General features: G+C 40.6%; 2 protein-coding genes across 3 annotated transcripts in view; one reads left to right on the top strand and one right to left on the bottom strand.

Moving 5' to 3' along the window:
• The window catches only part of abraxas1 (abraxas 1, BRCA1 A complex subunit), a 7,243-nt gene extending 3,235 nt beyond the window's left edge, over nt 1–4,008 (bottom strand). The window contains exons 1-4 of the mRNA XM_008423112.2: nt 3,862–4,008; nt 472–562; nt 250–286; nt 44–110 (exon numbers count right to left, since the gene is read on the bottom strand). Of these exons, the coding sequence (XP_008421334.1) occupies nt 44–110; nt 250–286; nt 472–562; nt 3,862–3,942 (276 nt within the window). The 5' untranslated portion in view covers nt 3,943–4,008. The remainder of the gene's footprint in view (nt 1–43; nt 111–249; nt 287–471; nt 563–3,861) is intronic.
• Nucleotides 4,009–4,049: 41 nt separating this feature from the next.
• Nucleotides 4,050–15,265, top strand: gpat3 (glycerol-3-phosphate acyltransferase 3). 2 transcript variants are annotated; one of them, XM_008423113.2, is made up of 13 exons: nt 4,050–4,234; nt 5,067–5,238; nt 5,356–5,422; nt 8,436–8,724; nt 9,043–9,117; nt 9,479–9,568; nt 10,033–10,126; nt 10,194–10,309; nt 11,611–11,666; nt 11,752–11,837; nt 11,915–12,043; nt 13,988–14,067; nt 14,518–15,265. In XM_008423113.2, the coding sequence occupies exons 2-13, from the start codon at nt 5,095–5,097 to the stop codon at nt 14,651–14,653; spliced, it is 1,362 nt and encodes a 453-aa protein (XP_008421335.1). In that variant the 5' UTR covers nt 4,050–4,234; nt 5,067–5,094; the 3' UTR covers nt 14,654–15,265. The 2 variants fall into 2 exon arrangements, with proteins under 2 accessions (XP_008421335.1, XP_008421336.1); XM_008423114.2 differs by lacking the exon at nt 4,050–4,234 and adding an exon at nt 4,536–4,833.
• Nucleotides 15,266–15,656: the final 391 nt, after the last annotated feature.

Below are 15,656 nucleotides of genomic sequence, written 5' to 3'. Positions count from 1 at the left end.
TCACCAAACCTTCCACAGTGAGCTGAATCCATCCCTCACCTACCTGCTTGTTATCTGCAAGCATCTCCTGCAGCACATCCAGGTTCACCTCCCCAGAGCTGCTGTACAGACTGACACACACACACACACACGCACGCACGCGCACACACACACACACACACACACACACACACACACACACTGTCAAACAGCACACACACACATACTGTAACAGCAACACTGTGCTGATGGCTGATCTGCAGGACTCACATGTTCAGCTTGAGGCAGCCGACGTGCTTCTGGATGTCTGTCAAACACATTACACACACTGATGACACACAACTGCTGAGCTCTACGCACAACTGAAGATTTCTTGGAGGTCAGATAACATTTTCAGAATTTTTCTGTACACAGAGCATGTGAATATAACACACCAAGACAAATAGCAATCCTACATGACTCAATAATGGTGCTGCACTGGTGGGTACTCACTGTATATTTCCTCAATGTGAATGTGGTCAGACTGGGCGTCACTGATGGTGACCTGTTCATGGAAGATGCTTTCTCCCAAAACCAAGCCTTCCTGGCAGAGAGGAGAGAGCAGACAGCAGACATCAGGCTGCAGTCCAGCATGCACTGCTCTCTGCTGCAGGAAGTAGCTCCTCCAGGTTTTATGAACAGTAAATACAGTCATGATAGAGAGATGTGCTGCAACAGCAGAGAGGCTTATTTCTCCTACTGGTTTATGTGAACTGCTCCTCTTATGTGATCAGATAACTTTTGTCTGCAGAAGTGGAAGAGTTCTTTCTTGCTCTGCCCACTAAATTAGAGTACAGGCGTCTTATACTGTTAATGTTCCAAAGCCTTCAGCAACATGGAACATACAGTTAAATGTACTGTATATTTAACCCTGTGTGGATTAAAGAAAATCACTTTAAATTATAACGTCTCTTTCATTATGCCCTTTTTAAAAATGTATAATTGAAAAAAAACTTCTCAATTTAAAAAAAAAAACCTCTCAATTTAAAGCTTTAAAAGGCCAAACTATGAGTATTACTGTATCCAGTCCTGCCATCACAACAGGGCTAACATTCAAGTTAAAAATGGCCCTCTGAATCTCACTGTGAAACTAAATGTATGCCGGATATATCTACAGTGCACAGTAGTTCTGCTGATGCACTTAATCAGTTTCTCAGTATGCATTTTCTACTTGTATGCATTACTCCTCAACTTCAAGAATACTTGAGCAGTCAGCGTTCTGATGCTAAAAATTAGCATCAATGCTAAAGAAAGCTGCAATGTACTCAACAGCATGTGGAGTCTCAAGCATTTTGAGTAGCATGGACTTATGCCATTCGCTATGTTAAAATTAGTGTATAAGCTAAAATTGGCCAAAATGCTAATGTTAGCCTAAATGCTGGCAGTAGCATGTGGAATATCACTAACATGTTTTAATTCGTCTTGCTCCATTCAAAATACTAAACATGTCTAATTAATAAGCAAACTAGCCAATAGCTAACTTTAGGAAAAAGGCTAATGCGCAAGGCAGTGCACTAGTGGGAGACAGTGAAATGCTAATGTTTGTACTAAAGTTAATGAACTAGCCTGAGAGGGCTGCACAGTGGCGCAGTTGGTAGAGCTGCTGCCTTGCAGTAAGAAGATTCTGGGTTCGATTCCCGGCCCCGGTCTTTCTGCATGGAGTTTGCATGTTCTCCCTGTGCATGTGTGGATTTTCTCCGGGTACTCCGGTTTCCTCCCACAGTCCAAAAACATGACTGTCAGGTTAATTGGTCTCTCCAAATTGCCCCTAGGTGTGAGTGTGTGTGTGCATGGTTGTGTGTCCTGTGTGTCTCTGTGTTGCCCTGCGACAGACTGGCGACCTGTCCAGGGTGACCCCGCCTCTCGCCCGGTACACTAGCTGGAGATGGGCACCAGCAACCCTCCTGACCCCACTGAGGGACAAGGGTGTAAGAAAATGGATGGATGAACTATCCTGAGAATAAAAGATAATAAAGGCTAACATTATTGCATCGCCTACAGTGGTATACTAACCTGAGAGGATTATTGAGGCTTTTATTTTGAAATTCTCAGTAAGCTTCATTTGAAATGGCAACACTAATCCCATGCATAACAGTTCTTTGTTTAAACCAGTTATCTAATGCCCAAAAGAGCAATTACATGATGTAAAAATTCTCAAGGCTTTTATTTTGAAATTTTTAGTAAGCGTCATTTTAAATGACCACACTAATCCAATCTGTAATAGTGGTTGGGTTAATCCAACTATATAATGCCCAAAACAGCAAGTAGTTCTAAATGCCAGCTCAGCCCTATTCTGTGGTATCCAAGAGTTCCGCCATGTTGTAGTTCTGACCTTCAGTCATTGTAGTTCTAAAGAGCAGCTCAACTATCATGTGAGTGAGACACACAGGGAGAGATTGAATTCTAATTGTTTGAAGCAGTTTTTCTAACAGCTGCTTGCTGTTCAGGATCCGTAAGAGTGATCCGAAAATCGTTTGAAGCATATAAGAGGGCAATTTCTTGTCTCCGATGGTACCGTGATTTATATCTGTGGCTCACTCTGCACTAACCTGAGAGAAAAATATAATAAAGGCCTGAGAGGAATATTCAGGCTTTTACTTTGAAATTTTCAGTAAGATTAATTTTAAATGGCCATAGTAATCCAATGTGTAACAGTGGTTGGGTTAAACCAGTTATATAATGCCCAGAACATTCTGCCCTGTCTGTAGTTATAACATTCTGCTCACCCTCCTTCTGTAGTAACTCAGAGTTCCACCATTATGTAGTTCTTAACTGCCAACTCAGTCCTCTTCTGTAATAATTGAGTGTTCCACCACTTTTGTAGTTCTGACATTCTGCTCTGCCCTCTGTATTAAAGTGTTCCGCCATGAGATGGCGTCTTTGTAGTCCAAACAAGCAGCTCTGCCTTTCTCTGTATTCTGTTGCCATAGTGATTAATCCTCAGCCAACTGCCGTGTGTGACAGAAAGGTGAAGGATTTCTATCTTTATGAGACACCCAGTCAATTTTGATGAAAAAAGCAGTCCAAACAACTGCTTACCGTTCAGGATCCGTAAAAGCGATCCGAAAACCGTTTGAAGCGGATGAGAGCCAGTATCTCTACCTCACTCAGTAATAACAGCGATGAGAGAAAGATGGTGTGCGCTGAGCTCAGACAATTTGCAGAAAAGTCTGAAAATGAATGGCTGGGAGCCTGTGATTACACTGTCACTTGATTTTGCTCTGAAGCACCTGGACCGAAAACCGTCAGCCCTAGACAAATTTCAAAAACATTTTACCGGAGCAGGAATTCGGTGCGATTTCATGACCTACTTTCATTCCAATAGAGCAATTTTTGTAGGCATGAGAGCGATTTCAAAATTGTTTTGGGGTCAAAAATCCACTAATTTTCTCACTCTAAAAATGCGGCAGTTGGTGTTAGTTATACTCTAAGGTTCGGCAGTTGGAAATTTCGCTCGTTTTTAACTTTTTACGTCGCCATTTTAACATGAAACCCCAATAAAAATAATAGCCCGGATGCCGAGATCAAGCCACACGTTTTATATCTTTTTTATTGGTGGGCACGCAGCGGTACGAGCCGCATTAACGGTAACGGAAGATTAATAAATAAATAAAAGAGACAATCTTTTAGGTGTATAACAATAGGTAGGTGCCTGCGAAGCAAGGCAGTCACTGCTCTTCCCTGTGTAATGCTACTGGCAGGCCCCAAATAGGGCAGTTTAAATGCAGCTGACTATAAATTAACTTTGCTCCCTCTTTGCCAACTGCCATAACTAGAAACAGCATCGCATCGTCAGCAGGGTTCGGAAAGCACGACTGTAAAAGTTCTAAAAGACGTCCTCACCACATCTGAGTCGCTGTTAACATGTTGGAACATGAGAGAAGCTAAAACAGTCCCCGAAATACGAACACTAGGCTCCGACATTATGTCTCTACATATATTAAATCCAAACAGCCGCCTTCTTCTGTTTCTTCTTCTTCTACTTCCATGCACATAACGGCATACTACAATACTATATCTGGGTACCTACCGCCACCTACCGTACCGGAGTATGTAAGACAAGGAATTGTCTTACTCCGGGTTTCTTGATATCTTGACGTGCTGCAGATTTGAAAACGTCCACAGGGACCGTGTCCTCGTTCTTCTCTCCGTGGACCAAACACATCCAGAGGTTTTGCTAAGATCAGCTGGACGCTGAAGGACCATCCACTATCAGGTCTGTTCTGCTACATCCACACATGTTATTTTTGCCAGTTATTGCCAGATTCGGTTCGGTTGTTTAAATCATGGAGCGGTCACTCTGGGTAACGTTTCCCCAGAAAGTCCTCTTCTTTCAACAGGACGGTCACTGCAAGTCTTATTAAACTTTTTGCGCGGTCAGACTTTCATTTACATAACTATGTATAACTTATTATTTCTTGTGTTTTATCGACTAGTGTACAGTAAATGCACGTGTACAGTTGACGCAGTTGAGTCCTCAAAAGTTTCTGAATTTAAAGAAACAATAATATTTCATATTTGAGCTGTATCGTACCTTCCTTTGGTCGTGTTTATTAAATTAATAGTAAAATTACTTTAAAATGAAGCTTAATAGTTTAAAATCAAATGGGGTGTAATATGTTGTGTCTCAGTAACCAGGAATAACAGCAGCAGTTCGGTGTGTGTTATGCGTATGTGTGTGTTTAAGTATTGTCACACTTACTTACAGGAACAGTTGGGCGTCAAGTTAAGCTTTAAGAAGCAATGGACCCGTTAGAGTCCTCAGGTCCTCATGTGTTATCAGGCAGTAACCCCAGCGTTGGACAGCTGCTTCTGGTCAGCAGACACACTAAGTCTAGCCTCACTAGTTGCATTCTGCAGCATTGTTAGCTCTGGTCCTCTTGAAATTCCCCCACTTATCCTCTCTGGTTCCCATTTAAGATGTGCCAGCTCTTTGTAAATAGAACAATGTCTAGTTTGCACCAATTACTCCTGGAGGAGAGAAAATATAATTAGTGAGTCACAGCAGTTAGCTTGTCTGACTGAGAAGGATGGTTACTGGTTTGTAGATGATGAGGTGACCTGAGAGCCGCGGTGATGGAGAACCTTTGGTATGTGGCTGGGACCATTTTCCAGCTGTGGATGTTTGTGGTGGTGTTCTTCATCATGCTTCCTGCCATGTTCGGCCTTTCTCTGGGGGTCACCGAAGTCTACATCCAGGTTCTGGTCAAAATACTTGAGGTAATGTTTTTATTCTCAGTCCTGTTTGAGTCCTCACTAGAAAGTTGTGTGTGTATGTTTAAGCATGCAGCAGTGTGTTGTTCAAAATCATCTGAAAAAAACCTTAATGTGTTGCAGTGGGCCACGTTACGCATCCAGAGGGGCCGGCAGGAGCAGCCCAGCGCCCCAATGCCTCTGCATACAGGTTAGTACTGATAGCCAATAGAAGCAATGCAGGTTTTTATGGAGATATTCAGATTCTTTACCTCAGTCATAAATAGATATATGTTAGACTGATTTGTGACTCTACATCTGCTTGTTTGATTTTGATGTGCTGGGATGGACTGGGCTGTCCCCCACCTGTCACCTGCTGACTGTGACAATATGCTCCACATAATAATGGACTTTGATGAAAGAACCAAGTAAAATAACTAGTGTAGAAATCAGGAGTTACCTCACTTCAGTGACAAAAAAAAGCTTGGGAAAAGCTAATTTAATATAATTAATATATTAATTATATTAATATTAATTAATATAATTAAAATACTAAAAATAACCAAAGACATGAAGATAATTGGAAAAATGCACAAATAATGATAAAACAATAAAAAAAATGTAAGATTAAAGAAGCAATTTATTACATATTAAAGGTCATGCAATTAAAACTTAATAATTTCATAAACTCTAAGCAGCAGGAATAACCTTTAATTTCTATAAATAAAATAAATGACATTAAAAATGGAACAAAGTACCTAAACATACAGGAAGAAAATAAATAAGTTCTAAAATAAATAATTTTGAAAATAATAATAATAATAATGCTAAATGAATATTACAAATGAATAACATAAGATTGAAGTTTGTTAAAACAGAATGTTTGAAGTTCTCAGTTACGTTCTTCACTGTGTTCTAACATCACTCAGCTAGAGGAGGAACTCTGCTCTGGGTTAAAAGGTTTCCCTCTGCAATGGGACCCTTAAACTTTGGTTGCAACATGTGGAGAAGTTCTGCCACGCTGCTGCTGATCCACATGAGGCAGTCTTTGGGAGATTCTTGTTTGGGCTTTAGTACACAATGTTCTGCTGCAGGAAGGATTTGTTTTTCTAACACATGGAGATCATGTGACGCTGTGAGAGAGAATTGGGACTACCCATTGGTCAGCTGCACCATCTGATGTTGGGGTTGTCGCTCAGTGTGGGAAAACTCCTGGCTCGTCTCATGTTGATGATGCAACAGCAGGTTGTGTAACGGTAGCCAAAGAGCAGACTGGGATCACATTCAGTTTAAACACACATGTGTTTGTTTAAGCTGAATTTGTGTGTGTGTGTGTGTGTGTGTGCGCGTGTGCGTGTGTGCGTGTGTGTGTGTGTGTGCGTGTGTGGGTGTGTGCGCGTGTGTGTGTGTGTGTGTGTACACCAAGAAACACTGAAACACAGTGAAGCACTCCTGAATGAAATGTGAAAAATGTTCACATTTGCCTCCTGTCCTGAGGTGATCATTTATTTTTGGAAATAAGTTTGAGAAAACAAACAAGCAGAGAGATGATCATTAATCTTACCTGCAGCTGTGGACACCCATCTGTTTGTGAGAATACCCACTGTACGACATTGCTGTACTTACACAACACAAAAGTATTTACTCTCTGGCTTCTGGAATAAAAGCACATTATTAGTACACAAAGCTTAATGCGATAGCCAATCCTTTGTGGACATGGTGTGTAGGTGTGGCGATGTCACCGTAATGCCCAGGCTGGAACTGTTCAGTTCAGCTTCAGGTCTGTCCATCCTATTCATTTAATTAGTTCTCAGAAAAACTGGTATGAAAAAGAAAACAGGAAGCTGAGGGAGACTCGGCTGTGCCTGTGGGGGTAAACATGAGGTCAGCAGCCTCATGATCCTCCACATGCTGTCAACATTACACACATTGTTCAGCACTTGCCTGAATCTCATTTCATCTTCATTTTCCCAGCACACAAACAGCTGTGTGAGGAATTACCAACTATTGTTTTCACATTGAGCTTTCTGTGTGTAACTATGCAGGGAGCTGAAGCTGCAGACGTCTATGCTGTGAAGATTGTTGTATTTGGTGGTTTACTCTGTGATCAAAAGTCAACATAAAAACAACAAATAAGCCTAAGAAATATCCAGTAGTTTTATAAAATGACTTTTTTTTAGTGTTATTTAAACTTTATTTAACCAGGAAACACCCAAAATGGGACTTCTGGCCAACATGACAGCAGGTCCTGTCTTTGCAAAATAAGCTCACATCACAACAGCTGCCAGTTGGTGTAACAGTTTGGACAGATAAGCATCATCAGTCCAAATGATCTGGGTTTGGTTTGCAGACGCAGAACCTGGGCAGCTTCCAGTTACTGAGTAAACTACATGGCACTCTGCATGCCAGTATTATTTGTTGGTTTCCCATAAATACATTTATGGGAAATGTATTTCCCATAAATGGGAAATACTTAGTCTATTCCTTAGAAATGTTAGAAATGTTGAATTGTATTTAAAGACTGTCTACCCACAGTCTATGGAAATACTGTGATAGGAAATAAAGTCACTAAGCCAACCCTTTATGTTATTTACAACTGCATTCTAAGTACTGCCTTATCTACACAAACTGACCAAAAGCGTCGTCATGCATGAACTGGAGGGGAACTGGACCGTGCGGTCGGTCAACCCTTGAAGTGCCGTTGAGACTCTGCACTAATGTAAATGACCGGATGCCATATCAGGTGCAAAAACCCCATTGTGGGTCTGAACTGATGCATTGTCAGTATAAAGTCTTGTTGGTAGCTGGTATGAGATGTTCTTAACAGGGTGAATCAACCAGTATCAATCTGTTTCTGTAACTTCAGAAAAAGCTATTGCGTTTTTTCTTTTTTTTTATTTGTCTAAAGATTTTAGACATTTTTAAATAACTTTGCATCTTAAAAAAGCGTCACTGGAACTTTACTGGATTTTTCTATTTTTAACTTTGTGTCTTGCTGAAGCTCAGTGGAGGTTTTAGTCCACCTCTGGGCATTAAACAGTTTTTGAAATGAAAAGCTGTTTTAATCATTTTAATCATTAACACATCATGTGATGATGAAAAAAATATGTCAAACAGTATGCTTTCCCATAAAAATCTAATAACTTGAAGTCAAAACTCCATGACCTTTTTCCTGCTGTGACATGAAGGTAGAACTACCTCTGGTTCTGCTGGTTGTCTTGCAGGGATCATAGAGCGAGTCGGGGGGTCCATGGAGGAGGAGATGTGGCAGCTCCGGTGCTCTCAGCCTGAGGCGGCGGGGGCTTTCTGTTTGAGCGATGGTGTGTATTTCTGTAAGAAGGGTCTGGAGAGCATTGTGGAGGACCAGGTCACGCAGAGATTTTCCTCAGAGGAGTTGGCTTCCTGGAACCTTCTGACCCGCACCAACCAAAACTTCTACTACATCAGCCTCCGCCTCACCATCATCTGGGGCCTCGGAGTGTTTGTGCGATACTGCGTCCTCTTACCCTTCAGGTCAGTCAGTGTGACACAGATCAGCCTCCCAGAGGCTGGGACAGACATCAGACTAGAAGCTGCTAAGAGTCCAGCTTCCTCTGGCTGACAGTGACCAAACACAAAGACTGAGTCATGGCAGGAATATATTCTGGTTTATTATTTGGTATGGAGCTTAATGTCAGATCAAATGATCTGAAACACAGAGTAGTGCTGGAGCTCCTCTGACAGACCTGCAGGTGTCTCTCTGTTATAAATCAGAAAAAGAAGAAGTACACAAAGTTCAATCTGTGAGGAGTTTAACATGAATCTGTTAGAAGACTATGTGACTTTCTGCAGGATTGCTCTGGCCTCTACCGGTATCTCCTGGCTTGTGATTGGAACATATGTGGTTGGATTTCTGCCTGAGAGCAGGTAAAATACTAGAAATAAACACATCAGTTCAGTGTCTTGTAAAAGGATAAAATACTTTAATGTATTTTATTTGGATTTTATTACTACGTAACTCGCATTTGGTTTCACGTTTTATTTACTAGTATCAGAGGAATGTGGGCTGAAAATAACTGCTGGCAATTTGTCTAAGATTTGTATTTGTAAAAATATCTGCTTTGTGTTGGTCTCTCACGTAAAATACAATGAGTTTCAGGGCTGTAAAAATGTACAATAAGTCAGAAGTGTGATGGGTATTTTGACAGAGTGCTTTGAATAGCATTGTTCTATTTTTAAAGCGTATTCTGAAACCTTCCCAATTCTCCTGTGTTTTTCTACTTATCAGTGCAAAGAACTGGCTGAGTGAGCTGGTCCACCTGACCTGCTACAGGATCTGTGCCAGAGGACTGTCTGCTACCATCCACTACCACAACAAGTCAGTCACACTCCAACTTCCAACACTTTGCTGTATTTTTCATTTAAAGTTTCTGTTTGCAAAATGTAGAGTTTAAAGAACAAAGTCTAAACTTAGACATTAAATAACAAATGATTTTCAAACCGTGTAGTTTCTTCTCTTATTTTGTGAAATGAAATGATTGGTAGAATAACAGCCTAATAATAAAAATGTACTATGCTCTCATTAAAATTAAATAAAGCTAGATGGTAGATAATAGTATTCAGGCATATAGACTCATATTCTTTTCCCATGCCTTATTGTTGATCTGATGAAAATGTTTTTTTCAGACCAGGAACTAAAATAAGCTGGCTCTTTAGAAGAATTTGCACGAACTGTGCACAGTTTGAATTTGGAAATTTCAAAGTTAGGAATTGCTGTTCAGTTTCCTAACTTTAGTCAGTGTTGTGAGATCCACATTGGCCTGTGTGCTGGTGTTTCTGCAGAAAAAACAGGCCTCAGAAGGGAGGAATATGTGTTGCGAACCACACCACCCCCATCGACGTGGTGATCCTGGCCAATGATGGCTGCTACGCCATGGTGAGTCTTACTTCTGGGGAAAATCAGTGAGTCTGTGACTCCTTCTGTAATGCCACCTTGTCCACAGGTCGGACAGACTCATGGAGGTCTGCTGGGGATCCTTCAGAAGTCCATGGTCAGGTCCTGTCCCCATGTCTGGTTCGAGAGGTCGGAGATGAAGGACCGGAACACAGTGACCAGAAGGTGACGACAAGGTTCACATGACAACAAGAAGCTTTATGACAGCTAGTTAGAAAAAAACTCCTAAAAAACGCATCTAGAGCCAGAACAACTAATGGACTTTATTTCCTACAGATCAATGTGACATAAAAACTAAGGCAGACAATCGATGTCTAAATGTGAGTCCAGCTGCTGCATTAGCATTAGCCCCTCCCACTCAGAGTTAGGAATAGGACATATATGAATTTCTGTCAGATGAGATTATGTGTTAAACATTCAGTGTTATCAGGAGTGTTGCCTTGATTCTTTCATACATGTTTGAGAAATCCTTTATTCTCTTTTGAGCAAAACACTTGACCCACCTTGCCTGCTGGTGTTGGTCAGAGGGTCCAGTGCTGACTCTGTCAGACTGCTGCAGGGCAGCGGTGGCCAGTGGGGGTGAGCTGCTGCTGCCCCATGCAGCAGCAGCTCACCCCCATCAGCATGTGAATGACTGAATGTAACGCGAAGTGGTTTCTGTCAAAGGACAGTCTTGACAAAGTACTGTCTAGTCTATTTGCCAATTTTCCTCTCCACTGTTGCTCCATGCATGCTCAGTATGAGAGAATGCTGTAAAGTCAGCAACACAATTCAGGCGCCCCCTGCTGGTCCAGGAGGAATTAATTCTGCAATTCAATCTGCTGGGTTTCCTTAGAAACGTTTGAATCCACTTCGAATAATTAATTGAGCTTACTGTACTGTTTAATTACTAGGATCAATTAGAATGCAAGTGTGACTGGATTGAAATGACTTTTTTTGCAAAGTGTCTTGAGATGATAGTTGTTGTGAATTGCTCCTATAAACAAACTGAATTGAAATGAACTGATGACCAAAGTGCTAAACAAAAAAAACATGAAATTGAAGGAAGGCAAAATAAAAACTTGCAAGTCCATGAAACAAACTAGAAAAATGATCAAGACAGCTAAGCAATACAAACTAAAACCTCAAAGTCACCCTGAAGACAACCGATCCAGCGGTCAGCCCAGACTCCCAGTTCAGCTCAGACCATCACACTGGGTGACTCATTCTGAGTCATGCCTTCAGCGAAAGGGTTCACCTCACACATGATTGGTCACCCTCATGCTTTGTGACCACATTACAGGAAGAATACACTATGTGGTCACTGTTAAAGATGATTCAGGATTTATTTAACCCACCAAAGAACCAGAGGTCGAGGCGCTCTGTGTGAACTCACAATGAGGAGATCTGCTTTGTTACTGAAATCATGTTAAGATTGTTTGATTGTTGTGAGGATGACTCGGGGCTTTACGTCCCTGTCTCTGCAGACTGAGACATCACATCGCTGCAAAGACCAAACTTCCCATCCTCATATTCCCTGAAGGTTTGAGTCTTTTGTCACTTTTCACATAAAGATGATTGTGATCATTTTCATGGTTTGGTGACGTCCGTCTCTTTGTTTCCAACAGGAACATGTGTCAACAACACCTCAGTCATGATGTTCAAAAAGGGAAGCTTTGAAATCGGAGGAACCATTTATCCAGTAGCTATTAAGGTAGAAACAACCAGTTGGACTCTCCTGGTTCTCCGGTTCAGGTTGAAGTGAAGTGGTTTGCTTTGTGTCTGTTCCAGTACGACCGTCGCTTCGGGGATGCTTTCTGGAACAGCAGCAAATACAACATGGTTAGCTACCTGCTGCGCACGATGACCAGCTGGGCCATAGTGGTCAATGTGTGGTACCTCCCTCCCATGATCATACAGGTACTCAACACTCCTTCCAATACAACAGACTGGCTGTGAGCACAATCACAAACTGTAACCCAGCCACCTTACTGCTGATAGTTTTTATGTTTTTGAAGAAACAAAAAGAGCAGAACAAGATTTTAAAAACTTGCGATGGTGATATCAGGTATATGTCTGGTTTCTTCTTTCCTCTCCTAACCTGCATTTCCATCATTCTGTGATCTTTAGCATTTTGGACAACATTATGTCTAGTGTGAACATCTGCTGCGGTGAGACTGTCCAACTGGCTAAATATAAAAAATGCAAGTTTATAACAGGAATATATTAGCCAGCAATTGTTGCTCTCCAAACAGTCCTTAGTAATATGAATATTGGGTTTTCCTTTTAAGACGGAACATGTATGCTGACACCTTTGTTCACTATTTAAAATCATTGCAGACATTAACAATTATTCATCTAATAGTGTGTCTTATAAATAAAGACATAATGAATGAGAAAGTTGCAGATGAATGTAATGTCAGGGCTGGTAACAAACACTCTTCTAATTCTTTCCCCGACATGTTGGTGTATGTTTCATTTTGACCTGTAGGTGGCAGTCTTGTCCTTCTGTGAAGATTCACAGCCACAGATATTTCTTACAAACTTCACTGCTTCACTGTTAGATCTGTTGTCATGGGTTTGCAATGAAAATAATTTCTAAACTTTTCAGAATGTTAGAGAATTAATTGACACAATTTTATTCATTTTGCCTTGAAATAACAACAATGCACTTGATGCTAGCCGGTTATTTTGTGACAAGTCTGAAACTGAGTGCAAAGTAGATTTTTGCAATGATGTTAATTTTCAAAAATGTTTATAGACCTGAGAATGAGGTAAATTTCAGATGATAGCCTACATGGTAACGTAGAGTGTATTAAAAAACTGAAAGTTTGTGAAGAACCAGATTTCTATTTGAATACAGGCTAAATTGATCACCTAGCCTTAAAGGGGCAGCATCGTGTAAAATTTACTTTTTTGTTATAATGTTATTATCTCATCAGGAGTATTGCCTTGATTCTTTCATACATGTTTGAGAAATCCTTTAATCTCCAATGGCAACCATTCAGCTGTGCAAAATGCTGACCTAGCTCCTTAGGGAAGCAGCTCTTCCTCTGAGTTGTAGTTTCCAAGCCTCCATGCTTCCACATCACAAAGCAGCCAAGTGGGCTAGTGGACTCCTTCAAACTAGCCAGCAGCAATTAGTAAACACCTGCTGGAACTGAGCATCTGCTGAGTTCATTATAGGAGCTACTGAGCAACGCTGGTAGAAACATTGTTAAAGGGTTAATAAAGGAGCAGAGCAGGAGTTTTTAAAGAGACAAAGGCCCAATTTCAATTTCAATTTACAAAGTCACATTTAAGTCATATTTGATATATATAACATTTTTATAACAATTAAAGTTAACCGTCAAATCATCTTCACACATTTGATGGTGCTATATAATGGCACTATGTGCCGGGAAAATACATCATACTGTCTCTTTAAACTATACACAACCCTCATTACAAATGCAGGCGGCGCAGAGACCTCTAAACCAATCACAATTATTTCTCTGCATGTTTGCTTCTCAGAGTGAGATGCAGAAACCAAAAAAGAATTGTATTACTTTGTTGTTACTCATACAACAAAGTATGAATATCTGGTCCACTTTTGAAAGAGTTTTAAAATTGGATGGAATTTTTTCACCATCAGCCACAAAATAGGTTTTGTAATATCATAATAAGAAATCCAAGCATACAGCTATGTGTGATTGTAATTTTACTGATTTAAATGAATTTACTTGATTTAAGGGTAAACCACATCTCCTCTGCAAAAAAACTCATACAACGTGAAAGTCTCCATCCAGACCTGCCCAGTTCTTTCTACTGTGGGTCTGAGCTGCAGTGTTTGGTTCTGACTGACTGTTTATGTGTTGTGAGCAGGATGGAGAGGATGCAGCTCAGTTTGCCAACAGAGTCAAGTCTGTCATTGCTCATCAGGGAGGACTGCTGGACCTGGCGTGGTGAGGACGAGCCTCCGCTCAACACACTGATTAGATCTGATCTATTCTTCGGCCTTAACTCATCCCACTGTGCAACTGAATATTGCTCCTAACTTACAAGTTGCATTAGTGAAAATCGTCTAAGTTATTAAATGTTCTGCAAAGGTTTGAATGACAAGAAATAAAGGGAAAGAGAATAGCAGACAGGAAATAAAGCAGCTTATAGAACCTGGTGTGAACAGATAGATTCACAAAGGAAGACAGACGATTATCATCCAGCTCATGAGACGTATGTGGCTAGAGCTCAGGAAGGTCAGAAGGTCACAGAGGCTAACAGCGAGATGCACATGTGGGAAGTTCCCTTTCAGTGTAACTGTGATGTATTTGTGCACTGCAAACCTTCACAGTGGGGTGGCAGCCATTTTAAGCTGAATGGTTCTAAACATCAGGTTGTGAATGTGCTTCTTGTAGGGATGGAGGACTGAAGAGATGCAAAGTGAAGGATTCCTTGAGGGAGGAGCAGCAGAAGATGTACAGCAACATCATAGTGGGACAAAACCACGTCAGAACCACAAAAACATGCAGTGAGACCAGAGAGGATCAATAATGCTGGATCAATGAAGAACATGTGATCAGCTGTAAGCTTGGAAACTGATGAAGTATCAGATGCTCCAGCTGACTGCTCCATCGGGGAGGACTGTGTTAATATTCCACCAGGCTTTTGTTTTCATTAAATGTTTTGTATGTACTTTGTGTGTGTGTTCGCGTCCGTGCATGTGTGCATGCGTGTGTGTGTGTGCAGTAATGTCCATCCACCAGCAGGGAGCAGTGTGTGATAACACAGTCTTTCTGTCTTGCTCCTCCCTGGATTGGAGGACATGTCCTGTTTCTCTTACAGACAGTGTCACCACGGTGACAGTGTTCTTTCTGTGAGAATGTGGGATGTTATTTTTATAGAGATGTAGTTATAGAACAGAAAATAAAATAAAAACATTTCTTATAACAAATAGAAACTTAAAGATGCATCATTCACTGAAAGATTCTACATTCATTGGTTGATTCTTTTAATATTACATTTTCATGCGAACGTCACATATTTGACGGTACTTCAGCACTGATTCCTATCTGCAGGAATGTGGATTGTGGATTTTTTTTTTTATGACTTCTTTCCTTTTTCATGATTTTCTGTACAAATTAAAGAGAGTAGTTTTGACTTTCACACTTTTTTAATATGGCAAATACTTTGGAATTTTAAGCCTGCACTGCAGAAAGGATAAAACTGGGGATTGAAATGGAAAAAAAAGTGAAATAGATGAGTTATTGACATTTCTTTTTTCAGATAGTTACATGTTTGGTTCACAAATCCTGGAATATGTGGAATGTTTAACATTGGAACCTTTTTTAATGTTCTGATTGCCAGAATGTTACCAGAACCATGTTAATGATTATCATAATTAAGTAAAGTTATTTATAAAACAAAGATAAAAATCACTAAGTACCTTACAGTAAATGCATACATAGTACCAGTAGCAGTTTGAACATTTAAATTACATAAAGATTAAATCCTGCAGGAAAAGCCTAAAACAAACAGGAGGCTTTAAGTGCTTCTT

Source organism: Poecilia reticulata, linkage group LG12 (assembly GCF_000633615.1).
Source record: "Poecilia reticulata strain Guanapo linkage group LG12, Guppy_female_1.0+MT, whole genome shotgun sequence".
Classification (NCBI taxonomy): domain Eukaryota; kingdom Metazoa; phylum Chordata; class Actinopteri; order Cyprinodontiformes; family Poeciliidae; genus Poecilia; species Poecilia reticulata.
Note: the sequence above shows the minus strand (reverse complement) of the source record. Positions and strands in the feature narration are given on the sequence as shown.

Bases quoted from the DNA above. Each gene is read 5' to 3' on its own strand.
- gpat3 (XM_008423113.2), top strand. From the start codon at position 5,095: ATGGAGAACCTTTGGTATGTGGCTGGGACCATTTTCCAGCTGTGGATG. The intron at 5,423-8,435 runs GTTAGTACTGAT...GTTGTCTTGCAG, and splicing joins CCCAATGCCTCTGCATACAG to GGATCATAGAGCGAGTCGGG. The intron at 11,838-11,914 runs GTAGAAACAACC...TGTCTGTTCCAG, and splicing joins TTTATCCAGTAGCTATTAAG to TACGACCGTCGCTTCGGGGA.